The sequence below is a fragment of the Salvia hispanica genome, chromosome 4, assembly GCF_023119035.1.
Source record: "Salvia hispanica cultivar TCC Black 2014 chromosome 4, UniMelb_Shisp_WGS_1.0, whole genome shotgun sequence".
In the NCBI taxonomy this organism is placed as follows: Eukaryota; Viridiplantae; Streptophyta; class Magnoliopsida; order Lamiales; family Lamiaceae; genus Salvia; species Salvia hispanica.
Window position 1 is genome coordinate 14917066 of NC_062968.1, and position 21855 is coordinate 14938920.

At 39.3% G+C, this 21855-nt stretch overlaps 4 protein-coding genes, 1 long non-coding RNA gene and 2 pseudogenes across 12 annotated transcripts; 4 read left to right on the forward strand and 3 right to left on the reverse strand.

Moving 5' to 3' along the window:
- Window positions 1-895: 895 nt before the first annotated feature.
- On the reverse strand, window positions 896-1519 carry LOC125220436 (annotated as a pseudogene).
- A 946-nt stretch (window positions 1520-2465) lies between these two features.
- LOC125222218 lies at window positions 2466-4318 on the forward strand (annotated as a pseudogene).
- A 716-nt stretch (window positions 4319-5034) lies between these two features.
- LOC125222220 lies at window positions 5035-7741 on the forward strand. 7 transcript variants are annotated; one of them, XR_007176491.1, is made up of 6 exons: window positions 5035-5372; window positions 5449-5490; window positions 5656-5702; window positions 6553-7243; window positions 7316-7383; window positions 7451-7741. It is a non-coding gene; the product is annotated as an uncharacterized LOC125222220 (long non-coding RNA). The 7 variants fall into 7 exon arrangements; XR_007176494.1 differs by having other exon boundaries at window positions 6553-6748; window positions 7097-7243; window positions 7316-7741; XR_007176492.1 differs by having other exon boundaries at window positions 5603-5702; window positions 7316-7741.
- A 535-nt stretch (window positions 7742-8276) lies between these two features.
- On the forward strand, window positions 8277-12865 carry LOC125222217. The gene is made up of 9 exons (XM_048124717.1): window positions 8277-8796; window positions 9535-9574; window positions 9709-9787; window positions 9919-9964; window positions 10045-10143; window positions 10848-10916; window positions 10987-11335; window positions 11416-11570; window positions 11652-12865. Exons 1-9 carry the CDS (start codon window positions 8344-8346, stop codon window positions 12453-12455), a joined length of 2094 nt encoding a protein of 697 aa, XP_047980674.1. The 5' UTR covers window positions 8277-8343; the 3' UTR covers window positions 12456-12865.
- A 48-nt stretch (window positions 12866-12913) lies between these two features.
- Window positions 12914-15080, forward strand: LOC125222219 (probable serine/threonine-protein kinase PBL21). The gene is made up of 5 exons (XM_048124718.1): window positions 12914-13540; window positions 13696-13862; window positions 13934-14123; window positions 14199-14590; window positions 14680-15080. The coding sequence occupies exons 1-5, from the start codon at window positions 13453-13455 to the stop codon at window positions 14896-14898; spliced, it is 1056 nt and encodes a 351-aa protein (XP_047980675.1). The 5' UTR covers window positions 12914-13452; the 3' UTR covers window positions 14899-15080.
- Window positions 15081-15488: 408 nt separating this feature from the next.
- LOC125218649 lies at window positions 15489-18091 on the reverse strand. Of its 2 annotated transcripts, XM_048120365.1 has the most exons (5): window positions 17977-18091; window positions 17751-17809; window positions 16474-17231; window positions 16298-16381; window positions 15489-15804 (listed from the first exon to the last, which is right to left on the reverse strand). In XM_048120365.1, exons 3-5 carry the CDS (start codon window positions 17171-17173, stop codon window positions 15707-15709), a joined length of 882 nt encoding a protein of 293 aa, XP_047976322.1. In that variant the 5' UTR covers window positions 17174-17231; window positions 17751-17809; window positions 17977-18091; the 3' UTR covers window positions 15489-15706. The 2 variants fall into 2 exon arrangements, with proteins under 2 accessions (XP_047976322.1, XP_047976323.1); XM_048120366.1 differs by lacking the exon at window positions 17751-17809 and having other exon boundaries at window positions 17977-18080.
- A 691-nt stretch (window positions 18092-18782) lies between these two features.
- On the reverse strand, window positions 18783-21047 carry LOC125217968 (U-box domain-containing protein 15-like). Its single transcript, XM_048119550.1, has 4 exons — window positions 20706-21047; window positions 20499-20615; window positions 20004-20420; window positions 18783-19826 (listed from the first exon to the last, which is right to left on the reverse strand). The coding sequence occupies exons 1-4, from the start codon at window positions 20988-20990 to the stop codon at window positions 18783-18785; spliced, it is 1863 nt and encodes a 620-aa protein (XP_047975507.1). The 5' UTR covers window positions 20991-21047.
- Window positions 21048-21855: the final 808 nt, after the last annotated feature.

Below are 21855 nucleotides of genomic sequence, written 5' to 3' on the forward strand. Positions count from 1 at the left end.
GTGTTTAGGTTGGCAAAGCTGGTGGTGATAAGTGGAAGTCATTGACTGAGGGGGTAAGTATATTTATATGCTTGCTGTCTGATGGACAATGTTTTCCCCCATTTGATCTAATGACATGAATTAGTAGTTTATAACATGGTATTAACTTTGTTACTTTTTGCTAACCTTTGAGACTGTGTATGCTTATTATGGTAGATCTTAATGCGAAGCTTAGTTTTCCAAGTAGTGTGGCTTGGTTGTACTTCATCTATATTTGGCTCCATATATCTCATATCATAGATGCTTCATTTAATTTGCATGATGGTGGAATTTACATCCAAGTGAAGATTCTTGGATCACAAATTGTTTATTGCATTTTTCTTGATATGATTAGACCTTTTTATTTTAATCAATGATTAAGGGGTGTTGATTTTTCATTATTTTTAAAATTTCTCCGATTAATGTGATAATCTTGTTAATTGCCTCAATAAAATTAATTCTAAAGAAATAGTATTTTACATATATATAGAAGATACATCTCTTTATGTACCTGAACTAAGATTTTTATCTAGTCATGCAATGTACAAATTGCTTTTCTGCCAAATTTGTGACACGTCTATGTCGCATTTTTTGTGAAGCAATCTTACCACGCACATTTTGGCATTATAGATTTGCAGGTAAAAATTGTGTACGTGATATCTTCCTCTAGAAAGGAAAAAGGGAAAAAAAAAAGTGTACGTTTCTACCAAATATCAAAATTTCATTCACGAGCGAAGTACAATGTTCTATTGCAATGCAGTTACAGAAAAAATGATTTATGCCAATTGCCAAGAGCTCATAAATTTACCACAACAATTTTGCTCAAGACATTTGAAAAGAAATCATGCTATAATCATAAAGTTGTTAAATTATGTGATCATTGTTGAATAATACTAACAGTTTCTGGGATGTGGTAATTTAATGTGTGCTGCTTCCATTCTTCCCCTTCCAAATATACTCTCTCATAAAATCTGGCTTTGAGCGTCAATGAATGCAGCAGTGCTTCTAGTCCCATATTTTCCCTACAAATTTCCCCAATTAAACAATCCTATAGAGTGAATTAAAAGTTAAAACAATACTATATCTTGATTCACATAAATACACAATTTACCAGTAGAGTGTCTACTTGCACAAAAATGGAGCTCAAATTGTGCTCCCAATGGCGAGGGCATATGTTTGGAAGCTTGTTTTCGTCGGCTTTCTCTGTGTCCCTCATCAGCTTTTCCACTAGCTCCTTCACGGGATCTCGCCCTCCCTATATAGATCAACTTGCACCTTGACAAAAACCCGCCAGTTAAGACATGTGTCCGCTTGCACCTTGAACGTTCATGATGCGTGCTATGTTGAGATATTCACATGTAGGTTTTAGTTTAAAAAAAATCACTTTAATACCTAATTAATTTTAGGATAGAAAGAAGTCGTGCATTGCGTTGGAGAGGACGTGGATGACTGGAAGAACCGGTTGAATGAAGAAAGTAGGCCTATTGGAGACATACACCATGGAAGAGGCGACCCACGTGCCTCAGGCGACCTCTTCTTCGCCTCAGAATGACTTCGCTGCTGTCCCTAGCCCTACAATTGAAATTGGATCAATTCTGGATGGAAATTCAAGACTAGAGTTCTAAGCTCGATATCCCCTTTAAATTACTTCAAATATTTTTGACAAATTGCATACCACATATTTGGCCATACATTTAATCTTTCGTTCACGTAACATTGTTGATACTGATAAAAACTAAGATCTGAAGTTATTTATCCACAAAAAGGCTAATGATTCTACATTTTATTCATGTTATTCTAATTTCTGGAAAATACATATAATATCTTATAAAATATCAAATGGAGAAGTCCACATCACAACCTGTATTTCGAGAAATGCATAGGAATTGGGACAATATTATGTGTTAATATGATAGTCAATTTAAAACACGTGGATAAAATAATACTCCGTATTTGATAAAACGATAATGTGTAATTGAATTCGAATCAACATTTTACCAATGTCTTTTAAACCAGTTGACACATTAATGTGTAAATTTTCAAAATTTGAAAAGTGTTAGATGGAATTTGAGCATCTTCCATGATTTTTTGATAATTTACTTTTATTAATTTCTTTGCTCTTTTCTCAAATCAACAATTTTTACTTCTAAAAGCTACTCCATTTTCTTACGGGTAAGAAATATTAAGAATGTTAAGAAGTGGGTGGGACCGGGAGTAACAAATTATGCAAATGTACTTAGCTGTGGTACATCAAAAGTACTTAGCTTTGGTACATTATGATTCGTTTTCTATCATTTATTCTAGATTATTGAAGGATTATGTTTACATAAGATTTTTTGTTTGAGTGCAGGGGTAAATTTGGAAATATGCATATCCATCAATCAATTGCCGGATGAAGATAAAATGGAAAATGAGAAATATATATCTTCAAAGAGGGGTTTTGTGATAAACCCTAGCTAAGTCAGTCATTCTACGAATTCAAATCTCTTCTCGACTGATTCGTGAACACATCACACATAGATGCGATTGGGGCTAATTTCGTCTGTTAATTGTTGCGATATATTGATATATGTTCCCTGCTCGATAGTTTCAAATTGATTATGGAGCCTAAATTCTTACTTTCCTCGCCCAAATTGCCACCATCAGCTTGTGCTGTCCCATTTTTTTGTCTTCTGAAATGTAAACCGTGTGCGAATTTCGGTTTATCAACTACTTGTGGAAATTTGAGCAAGACTTCAGAATTTTGTCTTGACGGGAAATAATGAATCTCGGACAAACTCGAGGAAATATTTTCCGGTTATCAGAGTTGGTGTTGCGAACAGGAGGAAGGAGCTTCCGTTTGACAATGTGATTCAGATGGGATAAGAAGCTGAAATTGGTGTTGAAGATTAGGAAGATTTTGATGAGTCAGCCGGATGGGATTATGGTGCTTCGTGAATTGGGTAGATTTAGAAAAGCTTTAGGGCTGCAAAAAAAAGAGGCGTTTTATCGCGTTGTTGAAGAAATTTCAGGCTGTGTTTGAGATTGTGGAAGAAGGTGTTTATTCACCTCGGTTCAAGTTGACTCCTGAGGCCAAGAAACTTTACCTCGAGGAGATGAAGATTAGGAATGAAATGGAGGATTTGTTGGTTATTAAGTTGAGGAAACTGTTGATGATGTCGATTGATAAGCCGATTCTGTTGGAGAAGATTGCTCATTTGAAGACTGATTTGGGGCTTCCGTTGGAGTTTAGGGATACTATATGTCAACGATACCCACAGTATTTCAAGGTTGTTGCAACAGGACGTGGGCCTGCGCTGTGTGTCTGCAGCAGAGATTGGTGAAGACGAGAATAGGCTGTGAGAAGCGGAAGAGAGAGATTTGATTATTGATCGTGTGCCTAGGTTCAATAGAGTTAAGCTACCAAAAGGGCTTCGTCTTTCGAAAGGTGAGATGAGAAGGATTTCTCTGTTTAGAGATATGCCTTACATTTCGCCTTATTCTGATTTTTCGAATTTGAGGTCTGGTATCCCCGAAAAGGAGAAACATGCTTGTGGTGTTGTTCATGAGATCTTGAGCCTCACTCTTGAGAAGAGAACACTTGTGGATCATTTAACCCAGTTTTGGGAGGAATTTAGATTCTCCCAACAGCTAAGAGGCATGTTGATTAGGCATCCGGATATGTTCTATATATCACTCAAGGGGGATAGAGACTCAGTTTTCCTCCACGAAGCTTATCATGATTCTGTGTTGTTAGATAAAGACAAGATGCTGCTTATCAAGGAGAAGCTTCGCGCACTTGTTAATGTTCCAAGATTCCCCAAGAGAAATGTTCGTAGGACTGACTCAGGTGAAGCTGAAGGAACAGGGCAAGAAGACATGTCAGATGAAGAGGATGGGGATGGGTGGTCTGACATTGACAATGTGGGAAGCAATGAAGATGGTGATGAGAAGATTATGATGATGAATGGAGCGATGATGATGAAGACGATGTGCCTCCAGACTTCAATGATGGACAAGATGAGCCATTGCCTAGTTTAGAAAGGAGCAAGCCAGCTGGTAGAGTTAATGGCGCAACGAAGAAGAGTGATGATAAAGTTCTTTCTCCTGTTTTCCCAGATGGCACACCAAGAGAACGCTGGTAAATATGAGGTTTATTAGGTCCATCTCAAGGTACTTCTCAAGAATACAAGGAATTAATACACGGTCACTGCTTGTTTTGATCTTGTTGTATCTTTCTTTCAATTAGTTTATTTATGAGATGTATTATGTAGAACTTCTTATCCATGTGAAAATGCATCTTACTTTTCTTAAACATAAACATATGATCTTAAAATTTCAGTCTACCTTCTTTTTGAAACTCTATATGCTTTTACTTTGCATTGTTGCATTTTCACATTTTGCAGTGTGCTACATTTCCTTGTTCATATAACTATTCTTATTCTAAAGTAAATGTTCACCTCATTGTTCTCCATATGCTATAATGGGCCAAAGTCGTACTACAACATGGATATATGATTTGCACTTCTGTTAAAAAGACGCAGAAAGTATATCACCAGTGGAATTTCATTTATGAGGACATGGTTCGATACATGCTTTAGTTGCATTTGAAAGGGCAATCTATCATCCCGGTTGATGTTTGATGGAGTACTTGATATGGAAGTTTGTGAGAGATTTCATGCTAACTCAGATTACCACGCTAAGTTGCTAACAAACATATATTCCTTTAGAGTAACACCTACAGTGTCTGATGCTCTAGCTTGATGAGTATATTTGCTGATTATGGTTTATATTGCTGTTTCCATTTTTATTTGCTCTTCACAAAATGGATACGATGTTGCAAAAAAAAAAGATAATTCTACATTGGCTGCTCTACTTGCTTGTTCTGTTGCCCTACTTTATATGCTTTATAATCAAAAGTGGACAGTAACATCCATTCAGAATAAGATATGAAATGTTTCTCTGTTTATATGGTACATCTGGCACCACTAATGCACATGATCTATGTGTATGTGTTAGTAAATTCAAATGGGGGGGACCTCAGAATTTGATAACATGTTTTTTTTTGTCAGTACCTAACAAAATTTACTGTGATTATTCATCTTATAATTCCCCAAATAATCCTTCTTTCCTCTTTGCTATTCTGTTGTACAAAAATCATAGTAAATCATAAATTGATGAGCAAAGCTTATTTTGGCTCTGTATATATCTTCTTTAGTTGAATGGAGATCAAACATACTTCCATGGATTCCTCAATACCATGTGTTTCATGTGTTACTAGTTTACTATTGATATCTCTGTTAGGAACACTATAAATCTTTTTTGTTTGTGAAAGTGTGGGGACCTGAAAATTTTGGAAAAAGGGAGAATACCAGGTAAATAAAATAACCTACTTTATCGTTCTTTCTTTCTTTCTTTATAGTGCTAACAATGTTGGTTATGTTTGTTCAGGAAAAGTTTTTCTAGAGTGAATGTGAGTGCCATGCAGACGAGGTATTACAAATTTACACAGTATTTATTCGACAGAACACAGATTTACCAATTAAAACAGCTTGTCTTTCTATATTTCACACTATTATTGAATCTTTTCATGATGGGATTTCAGATCTTAGATCTGTTTAATATTCCCATACTCTACTTATCTGTTGCTTTCAACAGCGGGCAAAAGTATGAGACGCGGCACCTCAGAAGTTTCTCATATGTAGGTAAAAGCAAATTATATATGTACACCTATCCAAAAACAAGAGAGTTTTCTATTCATATAATGACTCATTGACATGAATGCTTCAATCCAAATTCTTTCAACTGCATCCATCCACTCATGCAAGATCAAGGGGTCAAAAGGAATCGAACACGATTAATAATTGAGATAGATGCCTGAGATGCTTCATTCTTGGCTTTGGAGGGTTGACTTCTGTGTCTGAGGGCCATATCTTTTTTCTGCTTAGATTAGGAACAATATGTCATGAATCAAACGAATCTGGTTTGGCCATTCATGTCTAGTACCTAAGATATTTAGGTCCCACCATACTTTTTATCCTAGCCTTCGCAATTTCTCTCGACTTTGTGGCTATAAATAGGCTTCTACGTTGTTGCATAATGCTTATACCCTCATCCATAGCTTACTTACAATGCATTAGGTATATCGTTCAAAAGCTACGATTGCTATTCTCCCTCAAGGGCTTCTGACCCTTTGCATGCTTAGTTTCTTCAAGAAATGGTTTCTAAAAGAATGGTAGTGACCAGTGATGAAACTTGGCCAGGAGGCATTGGGGGAGAAGTAGCAATCCATGGTTTTTTGCAGCTTTGCTTTCGCTCGTTTTCCACCACTGGAGCTTTTGTTCTCTCTCCCTCGAGGGTTTCTGGTGTAGTCATAATGAAATTACTCCCAGACCCTTGAGGGTTGGAGACAACAGAACCTCTCTGTGGTTCTCTGCAGCCTAGACGATCAAGTTGTATTTCTCATCTTTCGTGTTTGTGTGTTGCGTGCATGCCTGTTTTTCTGCTGGATGTTTATGAACCCTTGTTTTTTCAAGAACTGACAGTTGTTTGTAGGAAACGTTGTCGGACAAAGTGCTGGATTTGTTCATGGATGTTCGAAGGTGGAGAATGTCTGGAACTGGAAGTTTGTTTCTTAGATAAGAACTGGCCTACCTTAGTCTGTGTTGATTCTTCTATTCTTGATTTTCTTTCTATGCAGAAAGGTTTATTAGAAGTTGGAACTCGAAATCTTGTAGCTTTTGCAGATTTGGTATAATGGAAATTTCCCATTTGTTCTACACATCTGGTGTAATTGTACGCAAGTAGTACTCCAGTTGATGAATCTTATTATATTCTTATTAGCCGTTGCCACAGGTTATGTTATTGGAAAATAAAATACTAGTACTACCTGTTTTCCCACAGGTTAAAAAAGAAGCACATGGATCTTTAAATAATAGGGTAAATTGTTAAAAGAAATTATAGTACTGTAGTAGACTAGTAGTATAAAGTTTCATCGAATTTTTATCCGTACTGTTATTCTTATTTTTCAAGCTGTAGGTGTTATTTTATTTATGTATCGATAACATTGTTTATCTTATCGGTGGGGTATGCTTTTTAGAGAAATTTCAGCACCTAAAATCTGCGGCAGTGTGTGTTGTTGAGCACATAAAAATGCGAAATGAGGAAGATTGAGACATCGTCTTTGAGCACATCATATTTGGAGGTGTGCAGCCTTGATTTGGGTGGAACACTTTGAAGACTAAAGGTGGAGACCCCGGTGAGATTCTTCAAGTACAAATGGGCAGCGCGTTCTCATCTTCCTCATCACTTGTTGCAGGACTGTCACCATCATCACCAACCTGACTTGTAATCGCCTCTATCGTGCATAAACTTGCACGTAGCCAGGTTCTTTATATAGTCTTTACAAATCGTCTCTATCATTCTCCAAACACAGATTCTCTCTGTTTTTCAGGCTCACTCACACCCTTTGCAAACAAAAAGAGCAGCCAGTTTCTTCTTATTATAATTTATACACCACTGAGCTCCCAGAGTTAGAAGAATTAATACAATTTAGACTAAAATAACATATGATTCCAATAAATATCTTTGTCTATCATTAATTGTATTTTGGATTCTATTGTCTCTATCTAAGATTGAATTGATTCATATGGGTCTCCAACTGAGTTGGAAGATTTTTTTCTATACCAATAAATACGTTGGGTTGTCACATAATCCACCCATTATAACCAGGTTCTCTATACAAATCGGGGTACATAATTTGTGATGGGTAAAAAATGAAAGTGACAATCGAACAGAGTATTAGAGCGAAATTTCAAATCGAATAATTTGTGAGATTCTAATTCAGATTCATTTCATTAGCTTTAGATTCATATATGAACTCCTTTAATTCATGTGTATATTGTTACTATTAGTATAGTACTAATTTTGAAGTATTAATTTGTTTCATTTTTATTTTCCTTCTTACTCCATATTACGCAAGTTTTGCATTGGGGAATGATATATAGTAGTAATAAATATAATTAAGTTTTTGTGGACCCTAATTTCTCACATGACATAATTTTGGAAATTGGAAATTGGAAACTGAATCCATGATAATTTGAATTTAAAGTGAGTACCAATTCATACATAAATATAGTTAGCTGTCCAATTTAGAAAACATAACTAACATTATTTTGTAGTATGTCCAAAAACAGAGTAATTTCTCTATCCAATTCACAATAAAAAAGAACAAAAACGGCGTCGTTTGGAAGTAGTTAAATTTCCAATTGTATGCAGTGGAAAAGAGAAAAAAGAAAAAGGCTCTCTCTCTTTCTCTCTCTTCTCTCACTCCAAAACCCAAAGACAATGGGTAAGGTACCAACTGCGGCAGCAGCAACAACCGAGATGAAGAGAAAGAAGAAGAAAGGCCGTCCTTTGAAGAATCCCCCTCCTCTCTCCACCCCGCCAAAAACCCCTCTTTCCAATTCCGCAAGCCGACGATCCACGCGCCGGAACCCTAACAATCACGATTCTCCGCCGCGGCCGGAATTCGACGACGACGAAGACGAAGACGAGCGCAAGGAGAAGAAGGTCAAGCTCGTCGTTCGCCTGCCTCAATCGGATGACAAGACTCTTGCCGACGAGAAGAATCAGCACCAGCTCCAGCACAGCGGCGGGCATTCCCACGATTCCAATTCTGGTTCCGAGTCCGGGTCGGGCTATGATTCTGACCCCGAGGATGAGGATCGGGAGGGTTCCGCGAAGAAACGCAAGATAATTGACGACGATGGCGGATCTGACGATGGGGGTTTGGATCAGGTTTGGATTCGCTGCTGAATTCGTTTGATTTTTTTGAAATTGCACGGGATTTCGCGTGGTTCATCTAGAGTCTTTGCTGAAAATATTTGATTTGCTAATAAATTTATTTTTTATGTGAATAATGCGAAGCTAAAGTTTCTATCTTGGGAACATTTTGGCCCCGGAATATCTGGGGGGTTTTAAAATGTGGTTTTTGATCTGATGGGCTTCTGGAATTTCCCGCTCAAAACATTAATGTTTTACTTTTTCTCTTTTTTATGCTGTAGCTTCTGACGATCTGAAGTGAATGTTGTGTTTTGACTCAGTCAAGTTTAAGTCGCTACAATAAAACAGATTAATGATTCTGTTTCCTTGTGAATCTGTGATTTTTACATGATTTCTTTACGTTTCTGTACTTTCTTAAGTAAAACATACATTTATAAACTATCTTGTATATAATCTACTTCGAGTCTATTTATGAAAACCATTCCTTTTCCAAGTACAGAAGTTTGTCAATATATCCATATATTTATCACAACGTTAGAGCCTACAACTTCTATTTTTGTCATTTTTTATATTCGGAATAACATTGTGTTTGCATGCAAATTCAATTTTGGCTTACTTGAATTGATTATTGGGGTATAATTTTCTCTTTGGGACTTCTGATGCTATTTTTTAGTTAACCGATTTTATGTAATTGCTTATTTGAGTGAGTATTGTGGGGGTTTTGAATCATGATGGTTGCATTGATCTTTGCAGGATAAAGAGGTCTTGAAAGTGACAGACACTCCTCTACAAGGTTTAACTCATGATTTTAGGAGTTAGGACACAAATTTAAAGATAAATAAATTTTCTTTTAGTTGAGAAATTATGTAGGGGATTGCGTTCATGTTGCCATTTGACTGTGGACTCTCATTTAATTTTTGTGGACAGTGTCACCCAAGGAGTCTGGTCCCACAGCTCCTTTACCTGAAAAAAAGTTGTTGGTCTTCATTCTTGATAGGCTTCAAAAGTATGTACTTACTTTTGTACTTCTTTTAGTTTCGGTTGATGCTCATCTTTTTTTACCTTTCTTGGACTGTTTTATTTTGGTCCTCCATCACTAGTTTTCAGCAATAGTTTCTTGGATTTATCTTGATGCAGGAAGGACACATATGGGGTATTTTCTGAGCCAGTGGATCCTGACGAGGTGATGACACCAAGCCAGATTGTTTATTATATCATACCGTTCTCTTTTTCTGCTGCTGACCTAGACAATTTTTCTTGCAGCTGCCTGATTATTTTGACATAATAAAGCATCCAATGGATTTTGGAACAGTTAGGAAGAAACTTGAGAGTAGGGCTTACAAAAACTTGGATGAGTTGGAGGTTGGTTTGATGATGAGAAACTGAACTTTCAAGCTTATAATATATAATGCTGTACTCATTGTCTTTGTTTAATTTCTGTTTTGGTGGTTGAAATGGTTGCATAGTGTGGTAGGGTTAGGCCACTTAGGTTTCCAGAATGGTTATCTTAATGAACTCAGTTTTTTATTAATCGATCATATTTTTCACCAAGATCCTAAATTCCGTGGTTTTTGGAGATAACTTATTTAAGAAAAATATCAAAATGGAAGTTGAAAGCTTTGTGCTAAGAGTAGATGTACTGCTACTTGAATGTTATGCGACTTCCGGTGCCTTGACCATGAACTTGCTAAAACAGTAGTTTTTGGGCATAATGATCATTAGATGCTTCCAGAACCAATACAAGCGCCAAGAATTTATCAGGATATGCACATTATGCCATTGACTTGACTTTGTTGAGCTTCTTTTTATTCATTAGGTATTTTATTGTAGTATTATATGGTTTAGGGAATTATTTACACGTACTCTAGGGATTGTGCCGGTAAAGGCAAGGTTTCATACCTTCATGGATTGATTATTAATTATATTATTGCTCAGATTTTTCTGTTTTCTGTACTAGAGCTTGGTTCATTATATTCTTGTCAATGCAGTTTTGGTTTCTTCTATCATGTAATTGAGGCAAAAAGCGATGCGATTGCAACTGAATTTCACTCGATTTTTTATACCAGGCTGATGTAGATTTGATATGCTCGAATGCCATGCAATATAATGCTTCGGATACAGTCTACTTTCGGCAGGTTTGCCTTCTTACCAATTTATGCCTTGTTTCCTAGTTAATCCTTCTATCTGAACAATGGGTAACATTAGGCACGGGCTATACAAGAGCTTGCAAAGCGAGACTTTAAAAATCTGAAGCATGAAGGTGCTGATGGTGTACCCCAGCCCAAGATAGTGCGGAGAGGCAGGCCACCAAGTAGTAAGAATCAAAAGAAAGCTATTGAGACATCCCCAGTAGATCGTGTTGGTACTGACCTTTCTTCGGGTGCAACTCTTGCTAATGGAGAAGATAAGGCAACAGGATCTAATTCGTACAATCTAAGAAAGGCATCACCATTATTTAGGTACAGGTCCTCTGACTCATTTTTGTCACCTTACACCTCAAGAAATGGTGAAAACTACTCCGAGTATTCGACGGATTGGAATAATGAATTTCCAGGTATTTGTCCGGGTGCTTTGTCAAAGTCCTCATCAGTAGTTAATTTCATGCAATGAGTTAACCCCTTTTCCAACTTGCAGCATCAATTTTAAGGGCTGATAATAAATATGGAAAAAAACAGTTTATAGTGGATGAGAACAAGCGCGAGACCTATAGACAATTTGATCCGATGTCTTTAGGCGACAATTCACCCGTTTTATATCATTCAAATGGAAACATGAGGCGACTTGTCCCGGTATATTTCTTCAGCAAAACTGTGAAATTTGTTAACTTGTATGTACCTAACTTACTTACTCCTCCCATTCCCTGCTTGTAGGTGGGTCTTCATGAAGCCCTTGCTTATGCTCGAAGCCTGGCCAGGTATGCTGCAAAGCTTGGCCCCACAGCCTGGAAGATGGCATCGAAGAAGATAGAGGCCGTCTTACCTGCAGGGGTACAATATGGTCCTGGCTGGGTGGGTGAGAATGGAGCAACTCCCCAGCCATTGCCTACCTCAGTCGCAAATCAGAGATCATTTACTGGTGATTTTAATGCAAGGAAACTTGTTACACCCCCAACTTCCGGCTTAAATCCTTCTGTCGGGGGTGGGCCCTGTGAAGCCATGGTCGAAGCTGTTAAGAAACTGAACAGCCAGATTGAGGTGGCGGGACAAGGTGACGTCTCTTCTTGGAGAACACAATTCCCACCCCAGCAAAATCACATGCACAACTCCCATAGAAATGGTTTTAGCGGAATGTTTGGGTCATCTGCAGCAGGTTCTGCTAGAGCAGCAGTGCCACAACCTTCAGTTTCGGAAGGGGTCTCTGCTCCATCTCCAAAGGTGGAAACAGTATCCCCAAGAAGTCGTTCATCAAGTCAGTCTTCAGTTATTGAGCAAGCTAAGTTGCCAGAAGGCAGTAACGGTGTACCCCCTGGATTTCAAACAGCACAGGTTAAATCCTCTACTTCCGTTGGAGAAGCTGATATGCGGAGCTCTGTCAAATCTTCATGGCCAGTGCAGCAGCAAAGATATAACCTTGCAGTTCCACCAGACCTGAATGTTAGAGTCCCAGCCGGCTCACCTGGTTCAAGCCTGCAAATTAGTTCACCACAACAGCCGGATCTGGCATTACAACTCTGAATATTATTCATCCATTTTTAGGCTGCAGCTCTTTGGTGTTTTCAGTGAAAAAAAAAACTCTGGCTTACAATGAAGGGCTGCAGATCGACGACAGAGTTCATCAGAAAGCTTTTATAGATCAATCGTGTATCTAATTCTTTAGGCAGAGTTGAAGAATGTTTTAACATTTATGACTTGGACAATGACCGACCGGGCCAGGCGAGATAATAGGAGCAACACGAGGGGATAGCAAGGTTTTAGATTGGATTACATAGATAGGTTTCTCCATTTGGATATGAATCAACATTAAGTGTAACAATATTTACATGAGCTCATTTATTAGGTCCAAATACTTTATGACAGATCTGGATTTCTTGTCTAGTAACTGTGATATCTTATTAATAGAGCCGAAACGGGCCATATTTCATTTCCGGTTCTCTCTTTCCGATACAATTACCCATATCTAGACTTGATTTACCAATTTTATAGATGGAAAATGATATGCAATAAGGGAATTCAAAAGCATTTGAATGGGCAGGTAATGCTGTCGAAATTGGCGGTATTGTAGGGAATTTCGAGCTAAATGTAGGATCGAGAAAAAGAAAAAGAATGGCCCTAAAATTATGGGGTTATGTTAGAAAGTTTGTTGTGTTACGATTTGAGATGTGAAAAAATCTCAATGTTTTTGTATGGAACACTAATTTTAGTATGTGAATTGTCTGGTTGTGTTTTGCTTATGAGGAGATCTGTAAAATGTGGTGGGATGTATGAGCAATGTGGTGCTTTTCATTACTCAGGAAAAAGGTTGTCCGGAGTTGTGAAAGAAGAGAGAGAATATAAAGTTCTCTCTCGAAAACACTAGTTGTTCATTCTCTTTCTCAATTCCAGATATGCCTTCTCCCAAATGTCATGATTCGCTAGAATTTCGTGTTTAACGAAAATGGAATTCGCTTTGGGAGGCTAAGCTGGTGGTGTTAGTCTCTGTAAAATTCTTTGGATCCATCTTCTCTACAAGGAGATGAGTTGCTTTCCTTGCATAAGCTTCAGACGCGAAGATATACTGGACTATGACGAAGAGTTGAAGCTAAGATCCATGGAAAGATTAGGTAAATATATATATTCCTTGCTTTGTTTGAAGATGGTGATATATGGTTGATGTTTGATCTTGAAGCAAAGGGAAAGGGAAGCTACAAGGTTAAAGAAGGTAAGATTCATTTGTGATCTCACCTCTACCTGGGTTTTGAATAATCTTGAATTGCAGAGGAGGATGGGAGAGGGAGAGATCAACGCGTTTCCAAGAAGGGAAACATGGCGCGCAGCTTCACACTCAAGGAACTCACAGCAGCTACCCAGAATTTCAAGGACGCCAACATGATTGGGGAAGGCGGCTTTGGCAATGTGTACAAGGGCCGGCTGGAGTGTGGCACGGTACGTAGGTTTCATGCTGGAACGAATAAACGCATCGAGATGTGAATTAATGGTATTAATGATATATGAAGGTTGTAGCTGTGAAGCAACTGAATCTTGAGGGGCTTCAAGGGCACCAAGAATTTGTGGTGGAGGTGCTGATGCTGAGTTTGCTGCACCATCCCAACCTTGTAAATCTCATTGGTTACTGCACCCACGCTCAACAAAGGCTCTTGGTTTATGAGTTCATGCCCAGAGGCAGCCTCGAGAATCATCTCTTTGGTAATTAATCTAGCTAAGCTAATCACATTTAATCATCATGCATAATCCTCCTAATTTTTTAATCTAATCTATCAGATCTAGAGCCAGATCAGGGGCCACTGAGCTGGGAGAAGAGATTGAAGATCGCAGTTGGTGCAGCTCGTGGCCTCGAATACCTCCACTGCCAAGCAAATCCACCCGTCATATACCGTGATCTGAAGTCATCAAACATGTTATTGGACAATGCCTTCAACGTCAAGCTGTCTGATTTTGGCCTTGCCAAACTTGGACCAGTGGGAGACAACACCCACGTCTCCACGCGAGTCATGGGAACATACGGCTACTGCGCTCCCGAATATGCCATGAGCGGTAAGCTAACCTTAAAATCCGACATCTACAGCTTTGGAGTTGTTCTGCTCGAGCTTATCACTGGCCGCAAGGCCATGGACTTCAGCAAGAAACCGGGAGAGCAAAATCTTGTCGTATGGGTAAGTTTTCACGTGTCCATCCCCATATATAGGGTTTGATCATGCTTTGTAAAAAAGACCAGTTTTTGTGATGATTTGGCATTGTGCAGTCACGGCCTTATCTCAAGGACCCGAAAAGGTTTATAGAGATGGTGGATCCTCTGTTGGAAGGACGTTACTCGGCTAAGAGCATGCAACACGCAATTGTTGTGACCGCAATGTGTCTTCAAGAACAGGCGAACAACCGGCCCAGCATCGTGGACATAGTGAGCGCACTCGAGTACTTGCAAGGCTCTGAAAAGAAGAAAGCGACATCGAGGCAGCTCTAAGTAACATCACCATTCCATGTCTTAGCTAGATATCTATGTGTCTACTTGTGTTGATGAACCAGCCCCAAAGCGAATTAGCATCATTGATACTAAGATTAGCTTTTTCTTGGATTCAAGCTGTCTTAGAAGTTTTTTACCTTTTGTAGCTTCTATTTTAAATTATGTTATCATTGTTTCTTCAACATGTGATCCCCAAAAACGTTATCGTAAAACTGCTTAAGATCAACCTGAGAGCTAAGATATTTAGTTAAAGATAAAAATATGAAAATTTTATTCCAAAAATTTAGAGATTATTATTGTAACCCTTAAAAACTACACATATTGCCTCAATTGGTGGAACCAGTTATATGCCAAACAGAGCGATCAAAATCAATGCATACTATCTTTGCTCATAAACCACTAACTCTATTAGTAGATAATTGTCCAAAAATAGATATGTAAAATGACTCAAAAATGGACTATTTATACCTATTACGTCCTTGTCGAAATCATGCAAGCAGCTAGAGTTCAAATGTTGTTGGGATATTTCATCACTAAATCACTCATCAGCAAAAGAGGACTGACAAAAACGAAAATAAAAGCTCGAATAGTTAGAGTTGAAAAAGTTTAATGATGCAAGAGTAAGAAACAGAAGTTACATTCTGATAAATGCTTATTTCCTAAAGAGCATCAAATGACTGAGAATGCCATAATATGGCTGAAAGATAACTGCTGTACTTAGTTTTACAAGAACCTAATAAGGAAAAGGATTTAATCTAAATATATAGATAACGCAATAAGCACATAGATTTCCCACAAGTCTCACCAGTTAGCGCGTGTTTGCTTGCAATAGCTGACCTGTTACAGTGTTACCCGGTGAAGGTTTGATAAAAACATTCATCGCCTTCATCCTCTGCATCTCGTTTCCTGTAACAAATACAATGCAGAGAGTGCATCTGAGTATCTAATAGACGACCAGAAATTGCTAAAGATTATCTTCAGAACCAAATAGAACGCTAACAGATAGCATACACCAATTTCCAAAAGGGGGACTAAAGAAATATCTCAAAGCATATATATTCAAAGAGAGATTTGTCCTTCCCATAACATTGAAGAGGGCAGTATAGGCTGTTCTCTGCTAGCGATGGGCTGTTGATCCAATTTTAACCATTAGGGCCTCGAAGCACCAATACTTAGAAATTCATATACATCAGATGTCAACCAATGTAAATTATTTAGAAGATTGTTTAAAGACCAAATCATACTGCCTTTGGCATCATTATATTTCCCATAAAGACCAACAAATCACAACAGGTATCCTTATTTAAATTTCAGTGATCAAAACTTTCTTGGACAAATACAACATATAGCTCATGTTCCATGTATGAAACCAAAAAATAAATAAAATTATGTTGTCTACCTTCCTCAATTGTCAACTGGATTGCTCTTTTCTCCAACTCTACAGCATGCTTACTCAGCTCTGAGGGGGGTAGATGCATAAGCGCTGAAGCAAGTCACGCAAAACAAACAGTGTCTGTCAGATAATATAGCGCATAGATTAAACATTCACCAAACACACAGAAGAAAAAGACTCACTCTGAGTGTAGTCTATTTGGTTAGCTTCATCATATTGTTTAAGAGACTTCTGGAGGTGGATGAAGCGCTCGGTTTCCATTCTTAGCAGATCATTGGTGGTCTTAAAATCAACGGTACGAGGAAGCTCATGAGAAACCTTAACCACTGGAGTGCTATTGCTATGCTTCCCCAAAGAATTAGGCACCGATGGGCCACTACTTGAAAAGGCCATGATTGCTGTCAGCTTGTTTGGTGTAGCTACTGGACTTTGATGAAGATTGCCATTCTTCACTGTCTTCTGATTAACATCTTGCCGTGATTGACCTACTGCATTCTTTGGTTCTGAACAGCTTGTAATTTTTTTCTCGACATTGTTATGAGGTCTTCCGACTCCAAGTTCTAGCTCAAATCTCCTGCGTGCGTTCATGACATTCTCATTTGTACCATTGTAGGCTGAGTATGCGAGACCTTGGGAACTTGAGGGGCGCTCAGGCGTAAGTCTTTTATTTCCACAAACCTTAACCGTGTCACCACATGATTTCCCACCTCCAGGATGAATATTCTCTGGCTGCTTATGAATTGATCCCACATTTTCATTCTGCAAATCTCTGAGGGCCGTCTTTTTCACAGAACCAGGGAACTGCTTATCGTGAGCAGGAGCAGGAGTGGGAGTCCCACCACCAGCCATTACATTTGTGTTACGTTCAGCGTTTATCATCATTGGAAGTCAATCCAGCTTGGAAGTAGTTCCCACAAAATATCCCAGCCAAAGCAGTGATCTGCAGCACAAACATAAGATATTGCTCGTAATACATTGCTTAGAGTACATAAATTCGTATATTTCAATGGCTCAAATCCCCACATCAAGAGATTTTTAAAAATTCACAAACTTTATTCGTTTAGTAATGACAACCAGAACAAGTGTATGTACCACTGCCAGAACCAGATTACATGAACTAAACACAGAATTGATACAACTATTTTCACCAACAATTTAAAGACATTCTTCCCACCCACCCATCCCCCCCCAACAAACACTCAATAGTTGCACAACCTTAAAAATTCCACTCTGTATTATAAAGTTCCGAAATGCAGAAAAAGCAGCTAAAAATTGAGATAAATTAATAGTAATTCCGTTCCCCATCAACAACTAAAAACTTCAAAAATTAACCAATAGACAAACCAAGACCTAAAAATGAACCAGCTAGCATACAAACCTTTCTAAAATTTACTACTCCTATTTCAAAATAGAATAGACAAGGACATGCGCAAAACACTCCAATTCAAAAGACGAGAACCTTATCTGACTATGTAAAACCGCAATTGCGCCGAAGAAAATGAATATCCCCACAAAACCCTACATGAATTGCACAATCAAATTAAAATACTGATAATACGAAGAGTAGATACAGAAAATGAGAAATAATCATTTGAATTGTGGAGTTTTGCGGTTGAGCTAGAAAATAAAAGAGGTGAAGAGAAAAGGAGGAGGTAGTGATAGTAGGGAAGCGGAGGGAGACTAACCGGAGGAGTGGGTTTTGCAGATCGGCAATAGCGGATGTGGGGGAGACGGCGCCAGAGGAGAGGAGGTTTTCAAATAACAGAGCGCTCACCTGCATTTATTTTCCACATTTAATTTTGAAATCTAAGTGTAATTATTAATTAGAATATGGCTAAATTGCTACCAACATTGATTCGATGGTTTTTGTGGCTACTTGTTATAAATTAGTAATAGTAATGTTATATATTGTAGTGAAAAATGAATACACAGAATCTCTTGTGTGCTCGAATAGCACCACACGCTCTAAACAATTTGTAAGATGATTAGGTAATAATTAAATAGGACAAACAATAATTAAGTTGATAATACTCTAGTAACTAAGAATGGTTGTATTGTATGCTCGTGCTCAGGCGAGATCATCTCAAACTAAAATTAAGTTAATAATTGACGAATCTCTTTCGTACTTAGTACTTTGAAATATATTTTTAAAGATACATGTAACTTGAAACGAGTCTAATTATTTACACTTTGTTATGATGCTAAAACGAATTTCACTTCTGCTAATTCTGATTTTTTGTATTTGTTAACAATTTTGAAATGAATTTCACTTGAATCGAGTCCAATTATATGGTTATGAGTTATGACTTGATTGTAGTGAGGTTACGATTCTAGAATGATTATTATTCCATCCGTCCCACTTTAGCAGTCTCAGTTATTTTTGAAGAGCAAAAATGTTTGAAGAGCAAAAATGATGGAGTAGTAAAAAAACAGAAAACAATGTACAGTTTTGTAGTTGCATTGTTACAACAACAAAAACAGTGGGAGGTATCTAGGGAATTTCTTGAGCCTTGCTGGCGAGCCGGAGCATGGTGTTGGCCTTCCTCCGCCCCCTCTCCGTGCCGTTATTCGAAACATCAATCACATACTCATACATACCATACTGCAACGCCGCAAGTATCATATTACTATTATTCGATCCCAGCTCCAGCAGCACCGCCAGCGCGCACTCCTTGTTCTTGGGGCTCCCATCCCGCAGCAGCTTCACCAGCGTCTCTATGAACGGCAGCTGCCCCAGCTCCCTCCTCCCCTCCGGGCTCGACGCCAGCACCAGCAGCATCGACAGCGTCTCGTTCATCATCTCCAGCTTCTCGTCCTCCAGTATCCTCAGCAGCGGCTGCACGATGCTCGCCTCCACCGCTATCGCTCTGTTCGCAGGGTTCAGGCAGAGGTTGAACAGCGCTGTCACCGCGTCCTTCTTCCCTCTCATCGTTCCCACTCTTAGCAGCTTCACCAGCGGTGGGATCCCGTTTAAGGATCCTATCTTCGCCCTGTTGTCGTCCAGCATCGAGAGGCTGAAGAGCGCGGCGGCTGAGTTTTCTTTGGCATCGATCGTTCCGTGCTCGAGGATTTCTATTATGGCGGGGATGGGATCCTCCGCGGATATGAGCTGCTTGTTTGATTCGTCGATGGAGAGGTTGAAGAGGGCGGTCACGGTGTGCTCTTGGATTCTCGAATCCGGATAGGATAGGAGCTGCACGAGGCGCTGGATCCCTCCTGCGTTGGCGATCAAGCTTCTGCTGTTGGAGCATTCCTTTGACAGGAAGCGGATCTGCTCCACCGCGTCTCTCTGCTCCTCTAGCTTGCTCGAGGAGAGGCTCTTCACGAGGGACAGGATCTTTTCGTCGTTTGTCGTCTCTGCGCTCTTGGGCGCCTCCTTGGAGGGCTGGTAGTTGTTTTTCTCGCACCACTGCAGGATCAAGTTCTTGAGAGCGAAATTTGGCGCGAGAAGCAAGTGCTCCAGAGTTTGCCCCGTCTTGGGACAGGTCTGGTGGTTCGAGTCTAGCCACTTCTGTATGCTTCTTCTCTCGTACGTCTGCACCAAAATGAGTCCACGTAAGAGAATGAGGGAAGTTGGAAGCAATATGTAAGTGTTGTTGAACCTCAATTAGTTTGAGGCCTTTTGGGAGTGTGCAGACTTGAACCAAAGCAGACATTATCAAGCTACAATCGTAACAAAAAGGTAGAGTGAAAGAAACATGTGTGTACACACCTGCCCTGTAGCAACGATAACAGGATCAGTCATGATCTCGAGTGTGATCGGGCACAAGAACTCGTTGGGGATGGAGAAGGAGGAGGGGGCTACATTGAGGCGTTTGGGCTCATCGACCGCTTCCTTTTCCTCGACGCCTGCAAAGCGCTTCAACTTTTGCACAAGGTTGAGGACTTGCTGCTGGCACTCACTGCTTATGCCCCATCTTTCATTGGAGAGTTTGTGAATGCTTAGTCTCTCTTCGTGGAGCTCCTCGGGCGTGAACAAGGAGAGCTTGACCGCCAGCCTCTCAACGCTGGCTATCTCCGCGTTTCTGTCGTTTGAGGACAGTGCCACCATCAAGTCCATCGTCAGCTCCATGTCCTGCGTGTCTGTCCTCTTCTTCGCTCGTCTCAGTTGCACGCGCTGCAACTCCATCTGCAATACATGCACATGAGACTGATTTTGATTTTGATGAATGATGAATGTGTGTGTCCAGTGTCAACCAACTCCTACATGCTCTTTATCTTGTTGAGAAATCCCAAGCTCCTCATAAGGCATTCCTTCCATAGCAGCGCTTATACTCTCATAAACAGTGTGAAATCGGCCCATCATACTCTCACTTTCCAATGCCTGAGAATTAACATAAAAGCATTTAAATACGCAAGTGTTGGGGCTTCGAAGAATTAGAAAATGTGCGATCAATATATAAGTGCAACGGACCAAATAAATCTTGCTGCCATCGTGGCAAAATCGCAAGAGCTTCCGGGCAGATCGGAAGGCCTTGTTGAGCTTCTTGAAGCAGGAGATGGCGGGCAAGGGGACGTCGGCGTTGTCGACTTCCCTGATATCTTCGAGAAACGGCAGGAACAGCTTCATGCGCCGCACCAGATTCGCGCCCTCCTTCCTCTGAGTACGCCGGAACTCGCCGATTTTCTTAACGGATTCGATGACGGCGATCGAATCCTCTACCAAATTCTCCTCCGACTTTGACCTCCCTCTCTCCATCTCCTAATTCATCACTTTTTCCAACCTCAGATTCTTCATCACTTTTAACCAATGATTTCAAATTCTTCTTCGTTTCTTTGTTTTGGTGATTTGGGAGGATTAATTTAGGGGATGATTGAGAGGCTAGGAGAAATTCTTATTACAGAATGTAGTGAAATTTTGTGTATAATTCTCCGGGATTAAAGGCGTGTTGAAAGAGATGGTATCACAATTTTTTCGCAGTGGAAATGGATATTTGAAAATTTACTGTTTCTGACACCAATTTATAACTACATAACCAATCATTTTTATCAACTAGTAGGAGTAATTCAACAAGTATCGTATTTTGTGTAGTGTATGCTTTTGAAGTAAACTTAAAAAAAGGCTTGAAAATTATTGTAAAAAGTATTTAAATCCAAGCTAGCATATAAAAACTTAAGTCCACCATCTTAGTCATTTCAGCGTTCGAACTACATAGGATTTTTAGTGGTACATTTACATGAATTTAAAAGAGAATGTTGTAATAAATTGGGTGATAACTTTAAAGATGATAAACGAGTTTTATCTATGAGTTTTGTTGAATAGTGACAAATTGTGAAGAATTGAATGTTTTAATTTATAATGACGTGATTGAGTTTTATTTTAAAGTTAGTGTAGTGATCGAATGGCATGGAACTCGTCCATCCTTAACCAAATGGTCAGGGATCGATCCCTATGGAGCAGCTTTAAATCTTTGGGCCAGCTGTCCCACCCATTGAGGTGCCTACTAATCAGCGCGGGGAATAGCCACGCTTTAAATCCTTGGGCCATAGTCACGCTTTAAATCCTTGGGCCAGCTGTCCCACCCACTGAGTTCTACAAATCAAATAGTCACTGGGTCTGCCGA

Bases quoted from the DNA above. Each gene is read 5' to 3' on its own strand.
- LOC125222219 (XM_048124718.1), top strand. From the start codon at position 13,453: ATGAGTTGCTTTCCTTGCATAAGCTTCAGACGCGAAGATATACTGGAC. The intron at 13,863-13,933 runs GTACGTAGGTTT...TGATATATGAAG, and splicing joins GCCGGCTGGAGTGTGGCACG to GTTGTAGCTGTGAAGCAACT. The intron at 14,124-14,198 runs GTAATTAATCTA...CTAATCTATCAG, and splicing joins CCTCGAGAATCATCTCTTTG to ATCTAGAGCCAGATCAGGGG.
- LOC125217968 (XM_048119550.1), bottom strand. From the start codon at position 20,990: ATGGAGAGAGGGAGGTCAAAGTCGGAGGAGAATTTGGTAGAGGATTCG. The intron at 20,616-20,705 runs GTCCGTTGCACT...GTTAATTCTCAG, and splicing joins ATGGCAGCAAGATTTATTTG to GCATTGGAAAGTGAGAGTAT. The intron at 19,827-20,003 runs GTGTGTACACAC...ATTTTGGTGCAG, and splicing joins TTATCGTTGCTACAGGGCAG to ACGTACGAGAGAAGAAGCAT.
- LOC125218649 (XM_048120365.1), bottom strand. From the start codon at position 17,173: ATGATGATAAACGCTGAACGTAACACAAATGTAATGGCTGGTGGTGGG. The intron at 16,382-16,473 runs GTGAGTCTTTTT...GACTTGCTTCAG, and splicing joins CCAAATAGACTACACTCAGA to CGCTTATGCATCTACCCCCC. The intron at 15,805-16,297 runs GTAGACAACATA...TATTTGTTACAG, and splicing joins CCAGTTGACAATTGAGGAAG to GAAACGAGATGCAGAGGATG.
- LOC125222217 (XM_048124717.1), top strand. From the start codon at position 8,344: ATGGGTAAGGTACCAACTGCGGCAGCAGCAACAACCGAGATGAAGAGA. The intron at 9,788-9,918 runs GTATGTACTTAC...ATCTTGATGCAG, and splicing joins ATTCTTGATAGGCTTCAAAA to GAAGGACACATATGGGGTAT. The intron at 10,917-10,986 runs GTTTGCCTTCTT...GGGTAACATTAG, and splicing joins ATACAGTCTACTTTCGGCAG to GCACGGGCTATACAAGAGCT.